Here is a 21,576-nt window from a genome sequence, read left to right as displayed (position 1 = left end):
GCACTTTGGGATCTGCAGTGGGCAAAGGCCAGGGCAGAACCACCAACCAACGAGAAAGGAGGAGACAGGACCACAGGCAGATGCTGAAGGCACCGGCTGGCCACTTTATGAATTTGGTACATGCCAGAGATGGCCGAGCGCACCTCAGCCCTCGCAGAATACAGGGGAGAGGGGAGTTAAAAAGACCAGAGAGTGAAAAGGGGGCGACTCCACTGATCCCAGGGCCAAGCCCCAGCTGGGATCTACGCGTGATCCTGCCAGCCCAGCGTGGATGGAGCAGACCCTCACGCTGCTGCTCTGGCTTCCTGGCACAGCCCGGCATCCCTGCATGTCAGTGCCTCTTGGGACAATGCGAGTTCAGGGCGTCTTCATCCTGCCACTCGTCCACTTGACATTATCACCGGAGCGGGCACTGGGCTGGGGCCGGTCGCAGTCCAGGAACTTGCCCTGCAGCTCTGGTCCTGCTGGCATTAACGTGCAGGAGAGTTTAGCCAGCCAGGCCTGCCTCAACAATCCGCCCCTCAGCAAAGCAACAGGCTGGCAATGAGATGACAGCGACACACCCAAGGCAAATTTGGGAGGCCAATCCTCACCCCTCCCTGCTTCACGCAGCTTTTATCTAAAATACCCCGAAGCCCAGGGGCCTGGTGCTTGGCCGGAGCACCGCAGGAGACGGGCCGATGGCCCCGCGACACTTGTGAAGTGGCACGTGCGATGGTGAAGGAGACGCACCGACAGCTGTCCCTGCTTGGAAGGCCGATGGGGCAGCTGGCAGACTTGGAGGAAGATGTGGCCTTCTGAAGCCATCCCAGCAGTGACAGTCTGTGAAGGGGGATCCTGGCCAGCAGGTAGTCCGTGGTGCCCCTGCAGCCAGGGCTGGGACAGGAGCAGGTGTCAGGGTCCCCGGGGTGCGCCTGGCTGCCAGCTGAAAACCAGCCTCGTCCCTTGTTTTGAAATCCGCATTTGTTTTCTGTGTGATCTGTGGTCGCAGACCGGTCGGGGCCCAGGGCTGGGTGGTAGCAGAGAACACGCAGGGGGGCAGAGTGGGGTCTCTCCAGGTCAGAGCCCTAGCACGGCCGGGAACACTGCAGCATCTGCCAGAGACACAAAGACGCGTGGGTCAGCTCGCGCCAGGCCCTACGCCCCAGCACAGGACAGGAGCGGGGAGCTGCCGGGAGCCCCAGCCCCGTCTTCGGACAGAATCCAGGACTCTGGAGGGGAACAGCACGGAGCTGCGGCGAGGAGCAGAGGGTGCGGACACTCGTTTTCTGCCCCTGCAGGCTCTCAGCCCGCCAAGCGCTCAGGTTCGGTCTCCGCTCCACACAGGCGCTCCGGGGGGCTCGCTCACTGCACACACAGGAGGGGGGGTGCCTTACTTTTGGGGCTACTCTGGCTGTCTGGCTCGGGCACCTTCCAGTCCATCTTGCGACCCTTCTCGTAGAGGCCCTTGAGCACCTTGCGGAAGTCGTCCGGCTCTGTGGTGGTCTTGCTCAGCTCCAGGTACTTCCTGTAGAGCTGCAGGGCCGTCCGGGCGTCCTCAATGCTATCATGAGTCTCGCCCTGGATCTTCAGGTCTGGGGGATGCAGGGAGGGCTCTGGTCAGAGGGGGCCCCAATTCCCAATCCACACAATGGGATTCCTCCCCATCCTGCTGCTGAATACAGGGAGCCCCCTGCCCCCATCCCCACGCCAGCTCTGCTGAGGGACTGACTCTCAACCCAAGCCCCTCCTGTCCTGTCCTCCTCACACCCCCCCCTCCCGCTGCCCTTCGATCCCGACCCGCAGCAGCAGCCCCCATCCCCAGCGCTCCAGAAGCAGGGTGGGGCCGGAGGTGCCCTTCGTCTCCGAGAGACATCGCAAGCAGCCAGCGCTGCCCTGTACCCGGGCGATGGGGCCGGCGTCCGTCTGGGGCTCCCGCGCAGCCCTGCCTGGCTGGGCCAATTGCAATCTAGGCGTTTCCACTAACCCAGGAAGTACCAGGCAAGGAAGCGCAGAGAAATCATCCTCTTCCTCGGTATGTGGAACAGATACACAGTGTCGATCACCTGGTCCTTGGGCACCTGGGAGAGCAGAGAGTGTCTGACCACCCATCTATGCAGGGCTGGCTCCCCCCTCCCACCCACACAGCCCACCCCCAGCCTGCCCCCCACATGCCATCGTCACCCTCCATCCCAATCACAGTGCCCAGTCCTTCACCCGTATCTCCGTCCCCCGGGTCTGTGAGTGCACCCCCACTGGGGGAGAGGAAAACTCCACACGGGAAGGGAACGGAAGGTGTGTTTGCTGTGGGGGCTGAGAAATGTCCCGGGCTTTTACAAAGGGAAAGTCACCATGAGGTTGATGACCCGGAAGTCCTTCTGCAGCCCGTGGCCCACGAATTTCACCCCGACATCGATGAGGAAGCGCAGCTTCAGGTAGGTGGACTTGAGTGTGGTGAGGTGCTTGGAGGAGATCTTGGCATCCAGGTCACCCGGCTTGATTCCCGAGTACTGGGTCAGGTAATCCACCACCTGCAAGGGGAGGGGCTGGTGATCACAGGCATGTGGGGCAGTGAGTTCCTGGGGGGGGCAGGGGGCAGGCAGTGTCAGGGAGCCCCCCTCAGCCAGGACGCCCGTGGCGGGTACCTGCTCCTGGGTGGAGATGTAGTCGTCGATGAAGGGAATCCCCTCATTGGGGCCCTGGCCTCGCACACACGTGATCCTGGCCACGGACATCTGGCTGGGCTTGATGGTGGATTTGGTGCCATCGCTGCGCAGCTCGGCCTCTTCCTGCACAGGGTCACAGGAGCCGTTGGCAGGGGAAGCCCCCCCAGCCCTCGCTGCCCCCTCCCCAGGAACCAGGCCTCAGCCATCGGGACTTCCCGTGGTTCTGGCCATTGCTAGACCCCAGCAGGACGGCTCTGGACCCCACAGCTCCATCTCTCACCCAACCCACCCCGGCCAAACACCATCTGTCCCAGCTGTGGCCTCTACCTCGTTAAGCGTGACGAACTCGGCGTCCAGCCCCACCAGGTCACCCGCCTGGGGCATCTCGTTCAGCATGAGTGGGATGAAGGTGGCGTGGCACTTGCGCTGCTTGCGAGCCAGGGACGCCTCGGCCAGCAGCACGCTGGCCTCGATCGGGTTCTTGACTTGGAGGCAGTAGGGGGAAGGGTGGGGAAGAGAGAACGCGATGTCAGACGGGGCGCTTGGCTGCTGGATTCACAGCAGAAGAGGACATGCCAGGCTGAGACCCCACGTGCTGCCTGGCATTCAGGGCAGCTGGAGCATGTGAAGGAGACAATGCCCTCCAGAGAGAAAAGGCCAGGGACCATTGTCCTCCATCCAAAAACCAACACCTGTTTCTAAGGGGTCACACACAAGCTTCTGCGGGGGCCGAGGATACAGCCCTACCAGAGGGGGTGTGGAGCTGGGGCCTCGATGGACAGAGAAATTCCAGCTGCCTTGCCTGTATGGTCCCGGCTGGGTCCCCTGCCCTCGATCCACCACGCACCAGGGTGCACAGATGGAAAAGGTGTCGGCGTCTGTTGTAGCGACCCAGCATGCACGGCTTCATGCCCAAGAGAGGGGCCCAGCCCACGTGGACAGGACAAGCGAGGCTCTCGGTGGGACGGCTCCCCCTGGCAGCCCAGCCCCGCTCCGGGGGCCGTTACAGACCATTCTGTGTCTCTTGGCAGAAGCCGCTCTAGGGAACGATGGTGCTCCCCTGCAGCCAACGACGCTGATTTGCACCAGCGGAGGGTCTGGCCCCCTTCCCACCATTCTGCTACTTCGTTTGCTTTCTGTGACATGCACGTCGCTGGGATGGTGGAGCTGGACTGGTCAGTTTCACTTCCTGGTTCTGGGCTACCCCTGGGGAGCTCGGGGCATGACCCGGGGGTTGCCCCTAACCCAACTCCCCTCCACGCCCCAATCTCTAGCTGGAGGGAAGTGGTGCTTTACGCTGGATCTAGCTGGCTGGCCAGGCAGGGCAGAGCCAGCACACAGCAGGGACACACTTCCCGACTGTCTCCTTAACACAACCTCTCAGCTGGGCTGGCTCCAGCGGGGTAACCCGAGCTGAAGACAGGCCCAGGGCTCCACACACGCAGCCCTGACACGGAACACGCCCCCCGCCCTGCGCGCAGACACTCACTGGTCAGGTTGTACTTGGCGTGGAGGTTCCTTCGGGCGTAGTACAGGATGGCAGGTACCTTCCAGCTCATGTCAAACTGCACTGCCTCGCACTGCGACAGAGGGAGGGACGTGTACGGACAACTTGGGGGGCCTGGGCTGGCAGGGGCTGAGCTCCGATAAGGGCTTCCTCCCCCCACACCCCACAAAGCAGGACAGAGCAGAACTTAACGCGCTTTAAGCACCTGCACGCTACAGAGGATTCTATGAATGGGGGGGTGGGGTTAAATCCAGCCCTCCTGCCAGCAGAATCACAACAGGGGGCGCTCTCTGTCCCTGTCCCCGACACATGCTCCCCCACCCCGAATTCAGACCCCCAACCACCAACCCTCTGCCACACACAAACACACGGTCCCATCACTGCCCCCACCACCCGTGCGGGCGACACAGGGGTTAGGGTTCCTTTCAGCTCCCTCTCCCCAGTACCCTCCACTGTGGAGTGTGGGGACAATCGGGGCCAGCTGGGAATGGGCAGATCTCACACTGGGCAGCTGGAGACAAGATAACTTACAGCCCCGGGGGCTGATGGCTGGTGGAAGACCAAGTCGACGCCTTTCCCCTGCTGCTGCAGCCCCCCACCCCCTTCACAGCCCAGCAGCAGCATTCAGTAAAACACACAACCAGCTGCGCTGAGCAGCAGCAGCCTCTCCCTGGCCGCTGTGGGCTGACCATGCTGCCTCTTCAGCACCTGGAGCAGGAGACCCAGGACTGAGCCTGAACCAGGATCTCCCGAGCGCTAGACCTGGCTTGGCCTAATAACCACTCCTAGCTCTTCTCCTCAGCAGATCTGACAGTGGAGGTCAGGAGCGTTATTCCTGCTTCACAGATGGGGAAACTGAGGCATGGAGCAGGGATGTGACTTGCCCAAGGTCACCCAGCAGGTTAGTGGCAGAGCTGGGAAGAGAAGCCAAGTACCCTGAGCCCCAGTCCAGTGCTCTGCCCACTAGGCCATGCTGCCTCCCTGACCAGGCCGTTCACACGGTGCCACGAGAAGTGGGGCATCCTGAGGGTTGATTCTGATACTTGGGCTGCCCATGGAATGAGGCTCCTTACCTTGTCCACAGGCTCAATGAGGAAGTCATTGAAGAGATACCACTGCTGGTGCGTGACCCCCTGGGGGTGAGAGAGAGGCCAGGTTGGTCTGTAACCTTGGGTCATGCGCTGTATTTATTAGGCAAACAGAGCAGCCACCCAGGGGTCTGGGCACTATCCCCTCTGGAACACGACCCCCTTCCTGAGACACCCAGCCAAGAGGGGGTTCCCCGGGGGGGGCTGGGGTCCCAGTGGGCGGCTGGGATAGAGGTGGGCTCGGTCTGCTCCCCAGCTCACCTCTTTCCTTTGGTGATACGTCTCCCCAACTTTGATGTGCCCCACCAGGCTGCCCCCAGTGCGGGGGTCCAGAATGTGGGCAACGGTGGCTATCAGGTTGTACATGTACGTCGAGTCCTGGTCATTGGACGAGCTCAGCTGCAAGGAAGAACCCACCCCTGGCGGTTACATGAATCTGCTGGGAACTGGCTGACCAGGACACGGATGGATGCAGCTCAGGACACTGGAAGCCCGTGCGATGGGTGAAGGGAAATCACCTTGGCAGAGGCAGCTCCCGCGGCCGCGACACAAACCCGCAGAGCCTGGCAAAGCCAGAGCTGTGCCAGAGCCGCTCCCGACCGTGCCCGAGTTCTGCCATCGGGCCAGTGGGGGTACAGCAGTCCCCTGGCACCAGCGAAAGGTGACACAGGCCTCCCCAGCACGCAGGCTCCCGGCTAAGGGGGACCAGCTTCAGCGAGCGAGTTCCATCTCGACTCCAGCCTCAACATTCCAGGTGCTCCAATCCCCTCGTGACGGGGGGAGCCCGCTGGCTACCCATACAAGCGTGGCCACGATCAGCAGTTCCCTTTCTCTGCCCTTTACCTTGCCGGACGGACTTTCGACCCCGGCGGAGCCAGGGAACCCACTACCTCATCACTTTCGTTCCAGTTGCAGACATCCAGCTCCTTGTTCTTGGTCAGTTTCATCCGGATGGAATGGGGAATCCAGATGTTCTTCAGCTCTTCGACAGAGGTGTACGAGTGCCCCGCCTCGGCGTTCCCCAGGTCCTTCCTGCCAGGAAAGGACACAGGGAATTCCAGACCTTGAACCTGAGAGGGAGGGGAGAGTCTCTGGGAGTTTTGGACACGGAGGGCCAGATCCCCAGCTGGGGAAATTGGTGCGGCGCCAGTGAAGTCCACAGAGCTGCGCTGATTTACACCAGCTGAGGATCCGGTCCTGACCTCTTGGGAGAGAGGCTAGAAGGTGCCAGTCGAAGATGGTCAAGGCAGCGGAGGAGGGTGATCCCTGGAAGCCTAGTCTGCCCCACTAAGTCTGCAAGAGACCGAGGGCATGGAGCAGGCAGCAGGAGCACTGCCTCTGGGCCAAATTCACCCCTGGTTTAACTCCACTGATGCCAGAGGGTGACTTCAGGCTGCTGAAGGTTATGGGGCCTCACAGGGGAGATGTAAAGCCAAGGTCCCGATGCTAACGGTCAGAAAGGATCGCGGGGCACTTTTCCCTCAGCGTCTGGCCAAAGTCCAGTGGAGGTAAATGTTCACAACACAGCGCTACACAGGGCTTAAGTCTGCAAACATGAATTACATTCTGCTCCCACAATTTCCCTGGGCAGATTCCTCACTCCATGCGTTTCCTATACTGTTGGGTGGTGCTGCTCAGTGCCGTTAAGCAGCTGCTGCATCCCACCCCAGAGGTGGCTGCATGTCAGTGTGCACCGTTCGTGCTTCAGTTTATAAAGCACTTTGGGATGTTAGGTGCTGTAGACAGGCAAGATGAAATCACTGGCAAATGGAAAAACAGCACCAAGTTCTCCGAGGCACAGGAAGGATCCAGATGGCAAAACTTCCAAGATGGACAAAAGCCAATTCGTGCTCCACCAGCAAGTACCTACCATTCTCCAAGCGAGATCTCTTTGCTCTTGGGGATTTCAAGGCCTCCTTTCTTCATCACTGTTTTTTTAAAGGCGTACTGGCAACAAAATACAGAGCAAAACCATCAGCACAGGAGCGGGGAGAGACACTTGTGACATGAATGTGTAGCTGGTGACAGCTGGCTTTGGGAAAAGGCCAGAGCCCCCAACATGAGTGGCACAGAGAAACAAAACATGGGAAATCATTTCAGTGGACAAAATGCCAGACAGCCTCAGGGCAGAGTAAAGAAGTGGTTGGAAGGCATGGGAACCAGTTTTGTAATTTGAACCAAACTGAGACCCAGATAACGCTCAGAGGTTGATCGCCCACAAGCGGATCTTTCAAAGGTAACAAGGACAGGTTAGGAATCAGATTCATCGATCCTCGGAAAGTTCACGTTGCTGAATAACGATCCAAGAAAATCCCTCTAGGGGTATGTCTGTCCTGCATGGGAAGTGACGGCAGCTCGTATCCACGGAGCCGCACTAGCAGGGACGGCGCTGCAGGGGATGCCACAGCTCAGGCTGTACAAGTTTGCCCGGGACCCTGGGCGATTACTCAGGCAACCAGTCTGTGGTGCTACTTTGCTACTCCAGCCCCTGAGCTAGCGAGATGCAGAAACACTCAGTGATTGCACTTAGGGTGACCAGATGGGAGGGAGAAAATATCAGGACACAGGGGTGGGGAGGAGGGGGTCCGCCGGCGGAGCAAAGAAAAAAAAAAAGCCGAGTGCTGCCGGCGGAGCGAAATATCGGGACGTCTGGTCACTTTAACCGCACTGTGGACAAACTGCTAGCAGATCCTGCACAGAGTGACCCGAGGCTGCCAAGAGAACAGAACAGCCTGCACTCAACCAAACACTTCCCCTACCTCTGCCTGCGTCTTCCAGAAATCTGCCTCCTTGGAGCTGTTCACTTCGCAGTTAATGACTAAGACATCGGGCAAGCAGCGGATGTTCCGGGTTTGGATCTGTATGAGGAAAGACAGAAAGAGGGCGGGTGGGTGAGGGGCATTGCCAGTGGCCCTGAAGGGAAGATGGGAACCAGACTAGTACTGCGCCCCTGTCTGTCAATTTCCTCTGCCCTCTAAGCTTCCTGCTCCCCTGCAGGCAGGTCAGTGTTAGCCGTGTTCGCAGAGATGGAAACAGGCACGGAGCAGGGACGTGACCTGCCCGAAGCTGCAGAGCCAGCGTTGGGCTTGGTGCTAGGCTCAGAACCCAGCTCCCGGTCTAGCCCCTCCGGACTGCTCCCATCGAGTTCTCTGCACTGTCCAGTCAGAGACAGGGCTTCCCTGCTTCTCTGGGGAGACTATCGCCCAGGCGAATGGAGCAGGGACTTTTCGCCAGCTCCACCGCTCCGCCCCTGCCCAGCTGATGCCCGCAATGAAGGGGATAAGCAGGCAGCGAGTGGCCACCTCCCAAACTCACTGTGGGCTGGTACTTCTCACAGTTCTCACACCAGGCCTGGGTGTTCTGCTCCAGACAGATGCTCCTCTTTAAGATCTGGGCAAACTCATAATCTCTGGTTTTATCTGAGGGCAGATGTGAGGGGAGGGGGGAACAATTTCATTTAATCAAAACAGGAATCCCCAGAGATTGAGTCCGGATGTAAATTCAACCCGCCAGACTCTGGACAGGGCTCTGACTCACTCCTCAGGGACAGCCACCTGCTAAAGGTGGGGCCCACCACGGGGGTTAAAAGTCCCCCTCGGTCTCCTGAACCCAAGGAAGATTAAGCCAGCATCAGCTGCACCCTGATTTACAAGGTGCAAGGTGGCCACCATCCCCCCCCTCGCCCCGCTCCCCCCAGCCCTCTCCACACTCCCTGCGCTTACCGTTGCTCTCGGGGTAGGAGAGGGTGAAGAGCAGCGTGGAGGAGACTCGCACCGTCTCCTTGCCGCAGCGGCACATGCTGCAGTTCTCCACCTCGCAGCTGAAGAGCTGCCCGATGACCGAGTCCCCTGAAGATCCAAAGCTGCTGGAGCAAAGGAAGCACACCCGGGTCAGCGGGGGTGCGGCTGATAACGCGGGAGCCTTTCAAGGCCTGGCAGGGAGAGAGCGTGGCACTTGGCCCCCACATGCCCTTCCCGGCCTGGGTACTTGAAGGTGGTAGCTGCCAACAGGATCCTGGGAAACCCAAAGGAGTGAGCGTGGGTATGGAGCTGACTCAGTGGGGACACTGCCCGTCACCTCCCTGGGCAGCCACGGAGGGGTGACAAAGAGGCCAGGGGTCAGACCCCTGGTGGCTCTGTGCCTGGGATCAGACCAGCGTGGGCTGTGGGAGAGCCAGCACCGTGCCCAGCTCCCGCAGCCTGGTCCACAGCAAAGCCCCCCGCAGACAGCCTCTAAGCCCAGCCCCAGCTGGGGTGCTCCCCCTCCTAGCCCAGCAAGCAGCGGGTGCGGGGGGAAGGGGTTACCTGCTGCCAACTCCCCGATAGGCCTGAGGTCCCTCCTGCTCCTGGGTCTCCTGGTGAAGCTGAGTCAGGATAAAGCGGTTCCAGCTCTGGATCAACCGGCCCAGGTTCACTTTGCCCGTGGCCTCATCGGAGTCGGCCAGGATCAGCCCCAGGGCGGACGCCTCTGGGATGGTGCGGAAGGCACGCAGGAAGTTGCTTCCCTGGGGGAGGGGAAGGATTGGAGCATCGGAGCAGGGGAGAACCAGAGAGATGGCATTACCCAAATTCCTTAACGTGGGCCCTTCCGCATGGTGCCAAGTGCCCCCCCTCTCGTCTCCTAAACCCCTCAGGATCTCATCTGCCAGCAAAGGGAGACGCTGCTGGCTGCTTCGCCCGAGTCCCTGCAGTGCAGCCCCAAGTCAGACTTCCAAGACCCTGTTCAAGAGGCACCCCCCCTTCCCCAATAGCCCTGGTGCTTGGCATCTGCTCCCCACGTACCTGGCACGGGTCCCCCCGGGACAAGTCCAGCATGTGGAAGAGAAAGCCCAGTTCACAGCCCAGGCAGAACTCCTTCTGGCACAGGTGGTTCTGGACCAGGCAGCGGACGGGCTCCAGGAAATACAGCACCTGGGGAGGCGGCGGCAGGGCAAGTGAGTGGGGTGCGCTGGAAGGCCACAGCAGGCCCTGGCAGGGGAGGGGCTGGGTGCCAGGCTCACCTGGATCATGCAGTTGCAGTAGGCATTGGGAATGTGGGGCTCCAGGCCAGCAAACAGGGTCTTGTTGTAATGTTTGAAGTCAAAGTCCTCCAGGCCCAGCTTCGAGTACTTGATTGTGACCTGGACAGAGGAGGAAATCCTCAGAAACGAAGGAAAATCTTGACCCTGAGCTGGTCTATTGCACCAACACACAATCGCCTGCACAAGCACTTGTGCGTGGGAGAGCACTCAGTGAATACACAAGCGTTGACACGAGCACACCCCAATATACCAGCACTCGCAATCAGAAGTGATGCTAACACATCACTAGTCAGACCTGAGGGGCTATCAGTGCGAACCTTCCCCGGGCACTCAGCACCGCTCAGGATCAAACCACGACTGAGAAATGCTGGCTCCAGCCCACTCTTTTACCCTCCTGCCTGGAGCGGGACCCGCTTTCTGTACAGGCACCTGGGACAGCAAGGGCTCTTAGGGGTGGGGGGAAGCTGGGCCTCCCCACTGGGTCGCATGGGCTGAAGGCTGCCTTTCCGGGCTGTTCACGCATGACCCTTGGGGCACACCTGGCTGATCCTTCCTGTGACAGCTCATTACAGCTTCACCTGGCCCCTCCATTCCCTCGGAGCCCCAAGCCCGGCTGGCAGATCTTGTGAGTCAGACCTTCCTGTACTTCTTTGCCACCATGTAGAGGTGAGGTTCCTCTTCCCGGCCAATTGGGGATTCGGGGACCTGGCTGAAACTGTCAAACTCGTTGTCCAGCTCTTTCAGCCGATACGGGATCTGAGGGAGGCACGAAGGAAAAGGGACAGAGCAGCTTAATGCTGAGGCCGAGTGTGTGCGGAGCAAGCAACCACCAACACAAACAACGCACGGGCTTGCCCAGACCCCAGCTGGGTCTGGGGCCTAGATCAACCAAGGGGGTGAAGGAATAAAGCAAAAAAGAAAAAGGACACACCCCCTCACCTCTGCCGAAGCTCCTCCTTCCTGCTCTTATTCATTACAACACTTGGTGCTTTTTTAAATGGTTATGGAACTGCTGGTGGAAACGACACAAATCCGTGGTCTGCCAAGGGTTGGTTTAGGGCAGTGGTTCCCAATGTGGTTCCCCCGGGCGCCACGGTGCCTGCCGGGGCATCTATATGCGCCCCCCTACTGGCCAGTGGACAAGCATCCGCCGAAATGCCACCAAAAAGCGACAACGTCAAGAGGCATCGCAGCTGAAATGCCGCCGAAAATCACCTCGTTAGAGCCCCTGTATAGCCCAGGATGCAGAACTTCCCCCATTTACCCCAGCATTGAGACCAGTAACTTGTTTCGAATCCCATTCCACAGTAACACCTCACCCGCCACCGAAACACAGCCCCCTCTGGGGTGAAACACAGCAGCAGTTCAAATAACGCTCAGCAACACTACACGAATCCTGCTGCTGTCAGTGTGCACATCCCCAGCTGGCAGAGAGAGGCTCAGCACTCGCATCCGCGCGTACGCACACCTGGTTCCGGAGCTTGGTCCTTGGGTTTGGCGCGTAGCCAATGAAGCCCACTTTCTTCATGGTGCGCAGGATCTCGGGGTCTACAGGCGGGGCCCGCCTACAAAACACGCACAACTCAACGACCAGCAGAGCTGCTGGGTTGACAGCCCTGGTCACTTGCGTCCTGGATTTGTTCACAGAACCAAGAAAGCAGCTGTACAACTTCCACCCCAGACACCGGCTCCCACCTTCCCAGCCAACGTGATGACAGGACTGTTCCCTGAAATGCATTCGATCCTTGGCTTCTCTATGGCCAAGGCCAGCCCCAGGGCTAACGGGTAAGGGGTTCTGTGCCACAGCGAATAGCCACCAGACCACCAAGTGGAGCATGGTGTTTCACTTACTGCAGCTGCCTCTGGGGTGGAACTCAGCAGCTGACTGCACAGCAATTTAGGACAGGGCCAAAGGAGAATACTAAAGCGGGTCAGCTGGGGAAGGGGATATTTAGATACACAGAATGTAATTACCTACATTGGAATTTGACCAGGAAGCCAAGGGCAACACCCAGATTCTTGAGGAAGTGCCGGGGGATTTCCCATGACCACAAGCAACCAGGACCTCAGAATTACAACTCATCAGCGCAGAAAGCTGGGGCACTGGTTCGGTACTGACTCCGGAGGGAATGTCTCCTGCTGGATCATCAGTACCACTTCCTGAAGCACCCTGCTCTTTCCCCTTCAGTACCTGACCCGGCTCAATCCTGCCTGGCTCAGGAGAGCAAAAAGGAACCAAGTCTGAGGTGTAGGGTAACCAGACAGCAAGTGTGAAAAATCGGGACAGAGAGTGGCGGTAATAGGAGCCTATATAAGAAAAAGCCCCAAATATCAGGACTATCCCTATAAAATCGGAACCTCTGGTCATCCTACTGAGGTGGCAGGACTGCCATCTGGGGGAGCTCACAAGCTAGTTACATGCTCTTTGCGAGAGCCCTGATGAGTTACCTGGGCGCAGGGGCAGAGTTGGCAGCAGGCCAGTCTGACAGCAGCGTCTCGCTGGTCAGCGGCACGGGGATCAGAGAAAGGGGCATGAGGTCCTGGTTCCAGTCCAGGTGAGGCAGGGTGTCTACCATGCAGGGCAGGGCAAAGTCGGTCTCCCGGGAGTAGGCATTGAAGGTGACCTCAGGCGAGTCGGCCCAGAGGTGGACACAGCCCTCCGAGTCGCCGAACACCATGGCCTGCTTGCTGGCCGACACGTCAAAGGTCATGATCAGCTGCCCCACCGTGTTGACGTGGAAGATATCAGCGGGGTTGGCAAGGCCCGTGGGCTCGCAGAACTGGCACTGCCCTGACGGGAAGAGCAGAGAGGCTTCAGGGAGGGGGTCTGGGTCACAGCGCAGGACTCCCAGCAAACCTCACACTGATAAGGCCCCAAACCGGCTTCCATCCAGAGATCCTACAGCACTTTATGGACCAGACATACAAGGACCCCTTCCTGGAGTCTGCGAGACACTCGGCTGAGCTGCCAGACAAGGCTGAGTCAGACCTTCCTGGATTCAAACCTGTGGTTCCCCAGGATCCAGACTAAACCCGAGGGCTAGAGAGCCCAAGGTGAACCGCCTACCTGTCTGGGAGATGATGGCCAGCCGGGAGGTGTAGGTGGGGATGAACTTGAGGAAGAGGGGGTCCACGTGGACCTGCAGCGGGGTGATGGCCCGCATCATGCGCAGGTCATACACCTTCAGGAAGCGGTCGCAGGCCAGGCCGTTCATGCGGCTGGAGAAGCCGCAAGTCACCAGCAGGTTGCCATGGACATCGAAATCCGACAGGCTGCCTGAGTAGGCGTCAAACTCATGCTCCGCCGCGAAGGTGCGTAGATCCCGCAGGGACACCTGGGGGTGGCACAAAGGAAACACCGGTAACAGGAACAGGGGCAGGGGGAGATCACAGGGGGACAAACAGGAGAGGAAGGAAGGGCCAGTGGTTAGAGCACTAGCACAGGACTTGGGAGACTGTGGTTAGAGTTCCTTGATCCACCCCAGACTTCCTGTGTGACCACGGCAAGTCCTTCAGCCTCTCTGTGTCCATCTGATAATAGGGATCAGGGCCGTGTGAGGACATTACAGCGATGGGGGCCGATCGGTACCCAAGACAGACTCAATACATGGGAACTTCCATGATGGCCTGGCACGGGAGCAGGGTGCGGACTCAGCCTCTCAGCCCTCTCTGCACCATCAGCTGTTACCCCCCACTAGAGGTGGCTGGAAAGCCACTGTGTGAAGTGCTTTGGTGCCCTTCGGGGGGAGCGGTGCCAGAGAAACACACACTCCTCTCAAGCCGCCTGCTTAGGCAGGTGTACGGCCCTGAGCAGGTGAGAGCAGACAGAGCTTTGTTATGCCTGAGCTGGACACGCAGCCCTGGAAGGGAATTCCTGGGTCAGCGAGTCCGGTCCCTCCTACGGCAGGCAGCCCCGTTCTATCATCCCGACCACGGCCGGCTCGAGCTCCTACGTCAGAGTGCCTGGGAGAGGACTCGCCAGGCAGGAGCAGGGCTGAGGGTACCTTCCCTGTCGTGTGTCCGCAGAAGAAGAAGCGGTTGGACTGCCTCAGGATGGTGACACCGGGCACCTCCACGGTGTACTGGAAAGGAAAGGGTGAAGAGAGGAGAAGACACTCACCAGCCTCCGGGGCTGTGAACTGGCAAGTGTGTCTCTGGCAGCACAGAAACCAGAGCCTGGTCACAGCCCAGGGGGAAGGCAGTGTGAACTAGTGGTTAAAGCTGGGGTTCTAGTCCTCCCTCTGTCACAGACCCCTCTCTGTGCCTCAGTTTCCCCTGCTGTTTAGTGGGGCTAGCGCTCCTTAGCCATTAACCAGCCTGCACACAGGGGTCAGGGATCTGCAGACAAAGGGTCGTTGAGGGGTTCTTGCCCAGCAGCAGCCTCTGCATTAGCAGGAGGCATGTGGAACCCCTCCCCGCTGCCGCTCTGGGACAAGCTGAACACAGCAGAATAGGGGGCAGAGAGACCTCTCCCTGCTGTACCCCCCCAAACCCAGTGGGGCCTGACCCCCAAGGGGCGCCAGGCACCTGCCTCTGCCACCCAAGCCAATGGGAGAACAAGGTGCTCAGTACCCCTCAGAATCAGGCCTGCGAACAGAGGCCGACCCAAGGCCATTGGTACCTTCTGGGTCTCCTGGACAGTGTTGAGGTCGATCTCGATCACGTGGTTCTGGAGCCCTCCGATCAGCAGGGTGCTCCTGTCTGTCAGAAGCAGGCTGTGCACGTCCTCACTCTCATCCATGCTGGTGCAAAGGGAGAGAGAGCAAACACTCATTCTGCTCGGCTCAGGTCTCCCTTCTCCCCCAGACACACTCTGCATCACGCACCTCCACCCGGCAGGGCCACATGCAAGGGCGGGGGCAGGCCCCCCACAGCACAGACTCAATCGGAGTCAGTTCGGCTCCAGATTGGGTCAGTGTTGATATGGGAGCTTTTCCTCTTCCCCTATGCGAAGGGAGCTGCAGGAGTTCCTAGGTGCCCATGTCACATCACCGTTAGCAGCCTCCTTGTGTAGGCCAAGGACTGAATGGGGCTCCCTCCTCGGCCTAGAGAGGATCCCTATAGGGCCAGCGTGAGGCTTTCCTTCTCTGTCAGCACAGCCAGGCTGCCGCCCTGCGGAGCAAACTCACAGGTAGTCGAAGATGATCAGGCCCCCCCGGGACATGTACTTGAGGTTCGTCTTGGTCAGGAAGAGGATGCCATTCTCCAGGCTCTGGATCTGACGGATGTCGTCGCTGGTGCTCACCTGGAAGGAGGAATAACGCTCCAGGGCCGGGCCGAAGAACGAGGTGGCGTGACCCTGAAAGGAAGCGGAGAGGAAAGGCCGGCCTGGGGTGGACTCTTCAACCCACTCCAACACCTCATCATCCTCACGCTAACAATGCAGTTTGACGCCACCGAGTCAGAGTCCAAAGCTAGACGGGCCCACTGTGACCATCGAGTCTGACATCCCGGCTAGCACAGGCCACAGGACTGCCCTGAATTAACTCCTCTCTGAACCAGAGCGTGCGTTTTAGAACATCATCCAACCTGGATTTCAAAACTGCCAGGGATGGAGACCCCATCACGATGCTTGGTGAACTGGTCCAGTGGATAACTACCCTCACTGTTCAGAATGTGTGCATTCCCATCGTGCAGCTTCCAGACGCTGGCTTGCCTTGGGCCGCTGTCTGCCCGCCTGAAGAGCCTGTCATTGAATAATTTTTCCCCACCTAGGTACTACAGACTGTGATCAAGTCACCCCTTTACACAACGCACCTGACCCTCAGCTGCTGCTGCAGCAGGGACGTTACATTGAGAAAGTGGGCAGAGGAAGTGTGAACTGTGGGTGCTGGAGGGGTGCCAGGGAAAGGGAAAAGGAGTGGGACTCTCTGGTAAAAGGGCATGTACAAGGATGGGCACTCAGCCCCATTCTAATAAAGGGGGATGAAGAATCGGTGAGGCAGGTGGATCCGCCCAGACTGCTGCTGCTACACTGGGGAAAAGTTACCATTCTGGGGAGGAGGCTGGCTGGAGTCAGCAGGGCCGAGGGAACGAGTGGGGGATGGCACGCAGATAGCACCAAGGCTATAAATCAGATATTTCAATGACCAGGGGCACCACAGGAAGTCAGACGAGATGAGGGAACGGGGGTGAAGGACAGAGGGAGGATAAAATGGTCTGTTGCAGGACCGCAGGGAGGTGGGATGGACCAATGCTGTGTTGTGGTACGGCAGGGAGGAAGGGCTACCAGACGGGACAGAGTATTGGTCTATTCTGGTGCAAAGACTCCTACGATGGGGTGGCCTGCGCTAGCAGAGGACTAGATTCAATGACGTCCCTTCCAAACCTATGTCCCATGTTCTGCTCCAGTATCCAAAAAGGGATTCTCATCTGTCTCACTGGTTCATCCACTCACTGCCCGACAAACGGAGGGAGAAGAGATCAGCCCCTCTGTTTTGAGCCTTTATCCCCAAATCCCAGAAGAATCCTTAAGTCATTTCCCTCATTGGAAAATGGCCCAAGACACAAGGAAGAAAGAAAAACCTTAGACCATAAAATCAGAGCAGACAAGTGACTAATGCAAACCACAGTAACCCCCTTCCCCAAGGCTGCTCTGCCACAGGGAACCCCAAGAGCCACCTACCCCGTGATTCCCCACCCAGAGCATCTCTTCGTGCAGATCGAAATGGGAGATGGAGACGGGTACCCCCACCTCGGAGACCACGGTGTGCAGCTCCGAGTACATGCCCTCCATGATGTGCACCGACTCTGGCACCGGGATGCCCTCCAACGGCACCCCCTCCGCATCCAGCTCCACATTCTGCAGCAGGGTGGGGTTGAGGTGAGGGTCCAAGACTGGATCCAGGGCTGGGTGGAGAGCGGGTGCATACTCCGCAAGGGCAGGGTCGAGACCTTCAAAATTCATGGTGAAACTGGATGTCTCCCTTTAAAACAACAGGCAATTCAGAAACACGAAGGCCCCTGTGTTCTTAGCAACGAATATCTACCCTGAGGGCATTCTGCGCTAAAAAATTCAAAATTCTGCACCCAATATTTTAAGATTCTGCAAAATTCTGCCAATTTTGTTTGTCAAATAAATGTGGAGGCTCCAGCACAGCCTTGGGGAGCACAGGTGACTCGCTGCACAGAGGTGGGAGATCACTCTGCAGCTCCTACCTGCCCCCAGGACACGTACTCAGCGGTGAGGCTGTACCCAACCCTGACACAGTGCAAGGACCGGGCCTGCCCCAGAAACACCCCAGGGCCCTGCCCCTCCGTGCCAGGTGCGGGTAGGCAGGCAGGCTCAGCAAAGCAGGATCCAAGTGTGGAGGGGCTTAGTGTTGGGGAAGGACCCAGGTGTGGGTTTAGAGGGTTCTGTGTGGGGCAATCTGGGTGCAACGGTAATGGGACTCCGCAGGGAGGGTCCAGGTGAAGGTGGCTGGGGCTCAGCAAGGGGGGGGAGGGATAGAGCTCGGCAGGGGGGTCTGGGTGCGGGGAGCTCAGTGAGGGGTCCAGATGCTGGAGGAGTGGGGCTCAGTGGGGTGGGGATCCAAGTCCAGCTAGTTGAGGCTCAGTTGGGTGGGGATCTGGATGCGGGTGGCTCATCAGGGTGGTCCAAGTGCAGGGAGAGTGGAGCTCATCCAGGGAGGTTCTGGGTGCAAGGGGGGTGAGGCTCATTGGGAGGGTCTGGGTATGAGGGGGTCTGGAAGCATGGGGGTTGGATGGATGAGGGAGCAGCTCCCTGTACAGAGATCCCTCCCCCTGCAGCTCAGGAGCAATGGGTGCAGGAAGCATGGGGGAGGGGGGAATTTGCAGAGTTTCCTACCGCTGGGGAAGAAATCTGGGGGAGGGTCTGACACAGCCCCAGATGCCGTCCAGGGGCAGAGAAAGTCCCATCCTCCCCAGCCCAGCTGGGACTAGCAGCTGAGCCCGGCGCAGGGTAAAAGCCACCAGCTGGGCCTTCCCCGGTCCTGCCCCCTGCCTCACAGTGATGTACCTCTCTGCCAGCTTCCCCGGACACCCAAAACATACTGCTGGGGAGGGCACATGACCACTCTTGTGGCTTCCCTTTGCTTCCCCATCAGAAAGTCATTTTTCTGCAGGGAAGCAAAGAAACCTGCGGGGGGACATAAATTCTGCACGTGTGCAGTGGAGCAGAATTCCCCCAGGAATAAATATAGCATTATAGGCATTAGAACGGAAAAGGCCTATGAGGTCTCTAGGAAGGGTCAGTATTTAGCTCACCTCTAACATGAAATCTGTGAGCTACGAACGATGACAAGTCCCTTAGCGAGGGGTTCTTTGTCCTTCTGTCAGTAAGCACCAAGAGTGCTTGGGGAAGGTGTATTCAGCTCTGCGCTGAGATGGAGGAGAGGCAGTTAGGCCCTTGGCACAATCAAGGATAACCTGCATTTCTGTTGGACCCATTCCACCCCAGCCATGACTCTTCCTCCTCACTGCATCCTGTCCCTCCTCTGGCCTAAATCCACTCCACAATGGCCCCTCGACCCAGCACTGCTGCAGAGATAGTGTCAAGGTTGGTTTGTGCCTGGCACAGGGGCTGTCTGTGCCAGGGGTATCTCCAAGATGCCTTTGTACCAGTGAGCCATAGCACAATACTGAATCTGGCTCTTTGACAGACACCAGAGGACCTCGGTTAGACGTTTGCAGACCTTGTAACGAGTCGCTGCATCAAACTCAGAACAGCCCAGTGACTACAGCAGGGGAGCTGGAGTCAGTCGGGAAAGGCTGGACAGCAGAGGTGGGCAGTGATTGCTTCCTGACCCTGGAGAGGGAGTGAATCAGATCCTGAAGCATGTGACCTGATTCCCCTGACTGGAAATGCTGCTCCAGACACACACACAAGCCCCTTCTGCAAAGGTCCATTTGGTTCCCAGGCCTCGTCAGTACTTGGTCCCTCTGCTGAGGCTGGCAGCGAGGATGCAGGGTAATAATAATAGGGCCACCTGCCTGCTGAGAACCGACCCCACCCTGCCCACTACATGTCAGCTGCCCTACTCTTCCTCAACAGGCCACAGACCTGCCAGGCTCAACCCTACCTTTGGACGCTGAAAGGGGCTTATAACCCGTCCTGAAATCTCAGTTACAAGTGTGGAGGTGGAGAAGAGTGATTCCTAGACGTCTCTGCTCATTTACCCAGAATCCTCTGCTCTGTGGCCAAGTTACCCACAATCCTCTGCTTGGGGGGTACATTACCCAGAATCCTCCTCTGCTCTGTAGCCAAATTACCCACAGCCTTCTGTCCAGGGAGTCGGGAGGGGACGTTACCCAGAATTCTCTGCTCACGGCCAGAATACCCACAACCCTCTGCCTGGGGGGTACGTTACCCAGAATCCTCTGCTCTACAGCCAAGTTACCCACAGACCACTACTGGGGGTAATTCTGGGAGGATCTTACCCAGAATCCTCTGCTGTGCAGCCAAGATACCCACAACCCTCTAAGCCCCCACCCTGGGAGGATGTTACCCAGAATCCTCTGCTGTGCAGCTAAGATACCCACAACCCTCTGCCCGGGGGTACGTTACCCAGAATCCTCTGCCTGGCGGGATCTTACCCAGAATCCTCTGCTGTGCAGCCAAGATACCCACAACCCTCTGCCCAGGGGGTACGTTACCCAGAATCCTCTGCCTGGCGGGATCTTACCCAGAATCCTCTGCTGTGCAGCCAAGATACCCACAACCCTCTGCCCAGGGGGTACGTTACCCAGAATCCTCTGCCCGGGGGATGTTACCCAGAATCCTCTGCTCCATGGCTAAGATACCCACAACCCTCTGCCCAGGGGGTACGTTACCCAGAATCCTCTGCCCGGGGGATGTTACCCAGAATCCTCTGCTCCATGGCTAAGATACCCACAACCCTCTGCCCGGGGGGTACGTTACCCAGAATCCTCTGCCTGGCGGGATCTTACCCAGAATCCTCTGCTGTGCAGCTAAGATACCCACAACCCTCTAAGCCCCCCCCCCGGGAGGATGTTACCCAGAATCCTCTGCTCTGCGGTGGCGGGTAAATGACCCCCGCTCTCTCTCTCCTTCAGCAGCCGCCGCCACCGATCGCTGCGCCCCCCGCCCGGGCCGGAGCCGCGTCCCATCCCCCCACCGCCGCCGCCATGGCAACTTCCAGCCCCTCTGGCTCCGCCCGCTCAACCTATCCTCAAGCTAAGGGGTTCCCCCTCTTGGCAGGCGCCGGTACCAATGAGAGGGCACGCTCAGGGGCTACGGCCAATCAGAGAGAGGCGGAGACGGGAAGAAGATGTTGGAGCGGCCCGTGCAAGCTTGGTAGAGAGAACAGGACGGGAAGGTGGAGGGGACAGACAGAGCCGAGCCCCTCGATTTACGGCTGCGAGTTCGATAAGACTTAAAGGGCCAGCATCACCCTCATCCCCAGAGCCAGGCCCAGCATAGACTCATAGACTCTAGGACTGGAAGGGACCTCGAGAGGTCATCGAGTCCAGTCCTCTGCCCTCATGGCAGGACCAAATACTGTCTAGACCATCCCTGATAGACATTTATCTTTCCATTTCTATATGTTTTCTAGGATAGTGGCATTCAACTATATATAACCCCCCTCAAACAAAAACGTCCCTGGAAGGTGAGATGGGGGAACCCCAGGGAGCATGAAACTCACAGAAAGCAAGTCCAGAAGACAGCATCTCATGGGGACATCCTTACTGCCAAAATCCAGGTCGGGAGCCCTCCGTGACATGAGTTTGGTGGGTCTCAGTCATGTCCCGCTAACAGTTACCCACCATGCAATTAATGCCCATCAGCCCTGAGCCCTCCACCCTTCCTCCCAGGAAAGTATGAATGGGCTGGGAATGCCAAATTTGCCCTCTAGAAGTTGCCTGACCAGGGCAACCTTGAGGCACAGAGTGGGGCAGATTCCTCACCTGGTCCCTGGGACATAAGTCGTCCACATCTGATCCTGTGAAGAATATCTATCTATCTATCCCCATTCACCCCATCTATCTATCTAATCTATCCCCATCCACCCATCTATCCCCATTCACCCCATCTATCTATCTATCTAATCTATCCCCATCCACCCCATCTACCTATCTATCCCCATCCACCCCATCTACCTATCTATCCCCATTCACCCCATCTATCTATCTATCTAATCTATCCCCATCCACCCATCTATCCCCATTCACCCCATCTATCTATCTATCTAATCTATCCCCATCCACCCATCTATCCCCATTCACCCCATCTATCTATCTATCTAATCTATCCCCATCCACCCCATCTACCTATCTATCCCCATTCACCCCATCTATCTATCTATCTAATCTATCCCCATCCACCCATCTATCCCC

The 21,576-nt window shown here is 58.3% G+C and overlaps 1 protein-coding gene across 25 annotated transcripts; it reads right to left on the bottom strand.

The window, feature by feature from the left end:
• Positions 1 to 79: 79 nt before the first annotated feature.
• On the bottom strand, positions 80 to 20,355 carry PAN2 (poly(A) specific ribonuclease subunit PAN2). Of its 25 annotated transcripts, none has more exons than XM_050924650.1 (27): positions 20,238 to 20,355; positions 18,487 to 18,600; positions 16,886 to 17,186; positions 15,390 to 15,559; positions 14,882 to 15,002; positions 14,265 to 14,342; positions 13,328 to 13,595; positions 12,709 to 13,051; positions 11,729 to 11,825; positions 10,897 to 11,016; positions 10,240 to 10,359; positions 10,022 to 10,150; positions 9,545 to 9,744; positions 8,963 to 9,105; positions 8,556 to 8,659; positions 8,000 to 8,098; positions 7,111 to 7,187; positions 6,131 to 6,272; positions 5,502 to 5,639; positions 5,226 to 5,285; positions 4,135 to 4,225; positions 2,973 to 3,130; positions 2,625 to 2,768; positions 2,331 to 2,510; positions 1,967 to 2,060; positions 1,377 to 1,574; positions 80 to 1,094 (listed from the first exon to the last, which is right to left on the bottom strand). In XM_050924650.1, exons 3-27 carry the CDS (start codon positions 17,165 to 17,167, stop codon positions 1,060 to 1,062), a joined length of 3,591 nt encoding a protein of 1,196 aa, XP_050780607.1. In that variant the 5' UTR covers positions 17,168 to 17,186; positions 18,487 to 18,600; positions 20,238 to 20,355; the 3' UTR covers positions 80 to 1,059. The 25 variants fall into 25 exon arrangements, with proteins under 25 accessions (XP_050780607.1, XP_050780633.1, XP_050780612.1 ...); XM_050924676.1 differs by having other exon boundaries at positions 8,963 to 9,102; XM_050924655.1 differs by having other exon boundaries at positions 18,487 to 18,595; positions 20,238 to 20,352.
• Between the last annotated feature and the right edge of the window lie 1,221 nt (positions 20,356 to 21,576).

Source organism: Gopherus flavomarginatus, chromosome 16, assembly GCF_025201925.1.
Source record: "Gopherus flavomarginatus isolate rGopFla2 chromosome 16, rGopFla2.mat.asm, whole genome shotgun sequence".
Classification (NCBI taxonomy): Eukaryota; Metazoa; Chordata; order Testudines; family Testudinidae; genus Gopherus; species Gopherus flavomarginatus.
Note: the sequence above shows the minus strand (reverse complement) of the source record. Positions and strands in the feature narration are given on the sequence as shown.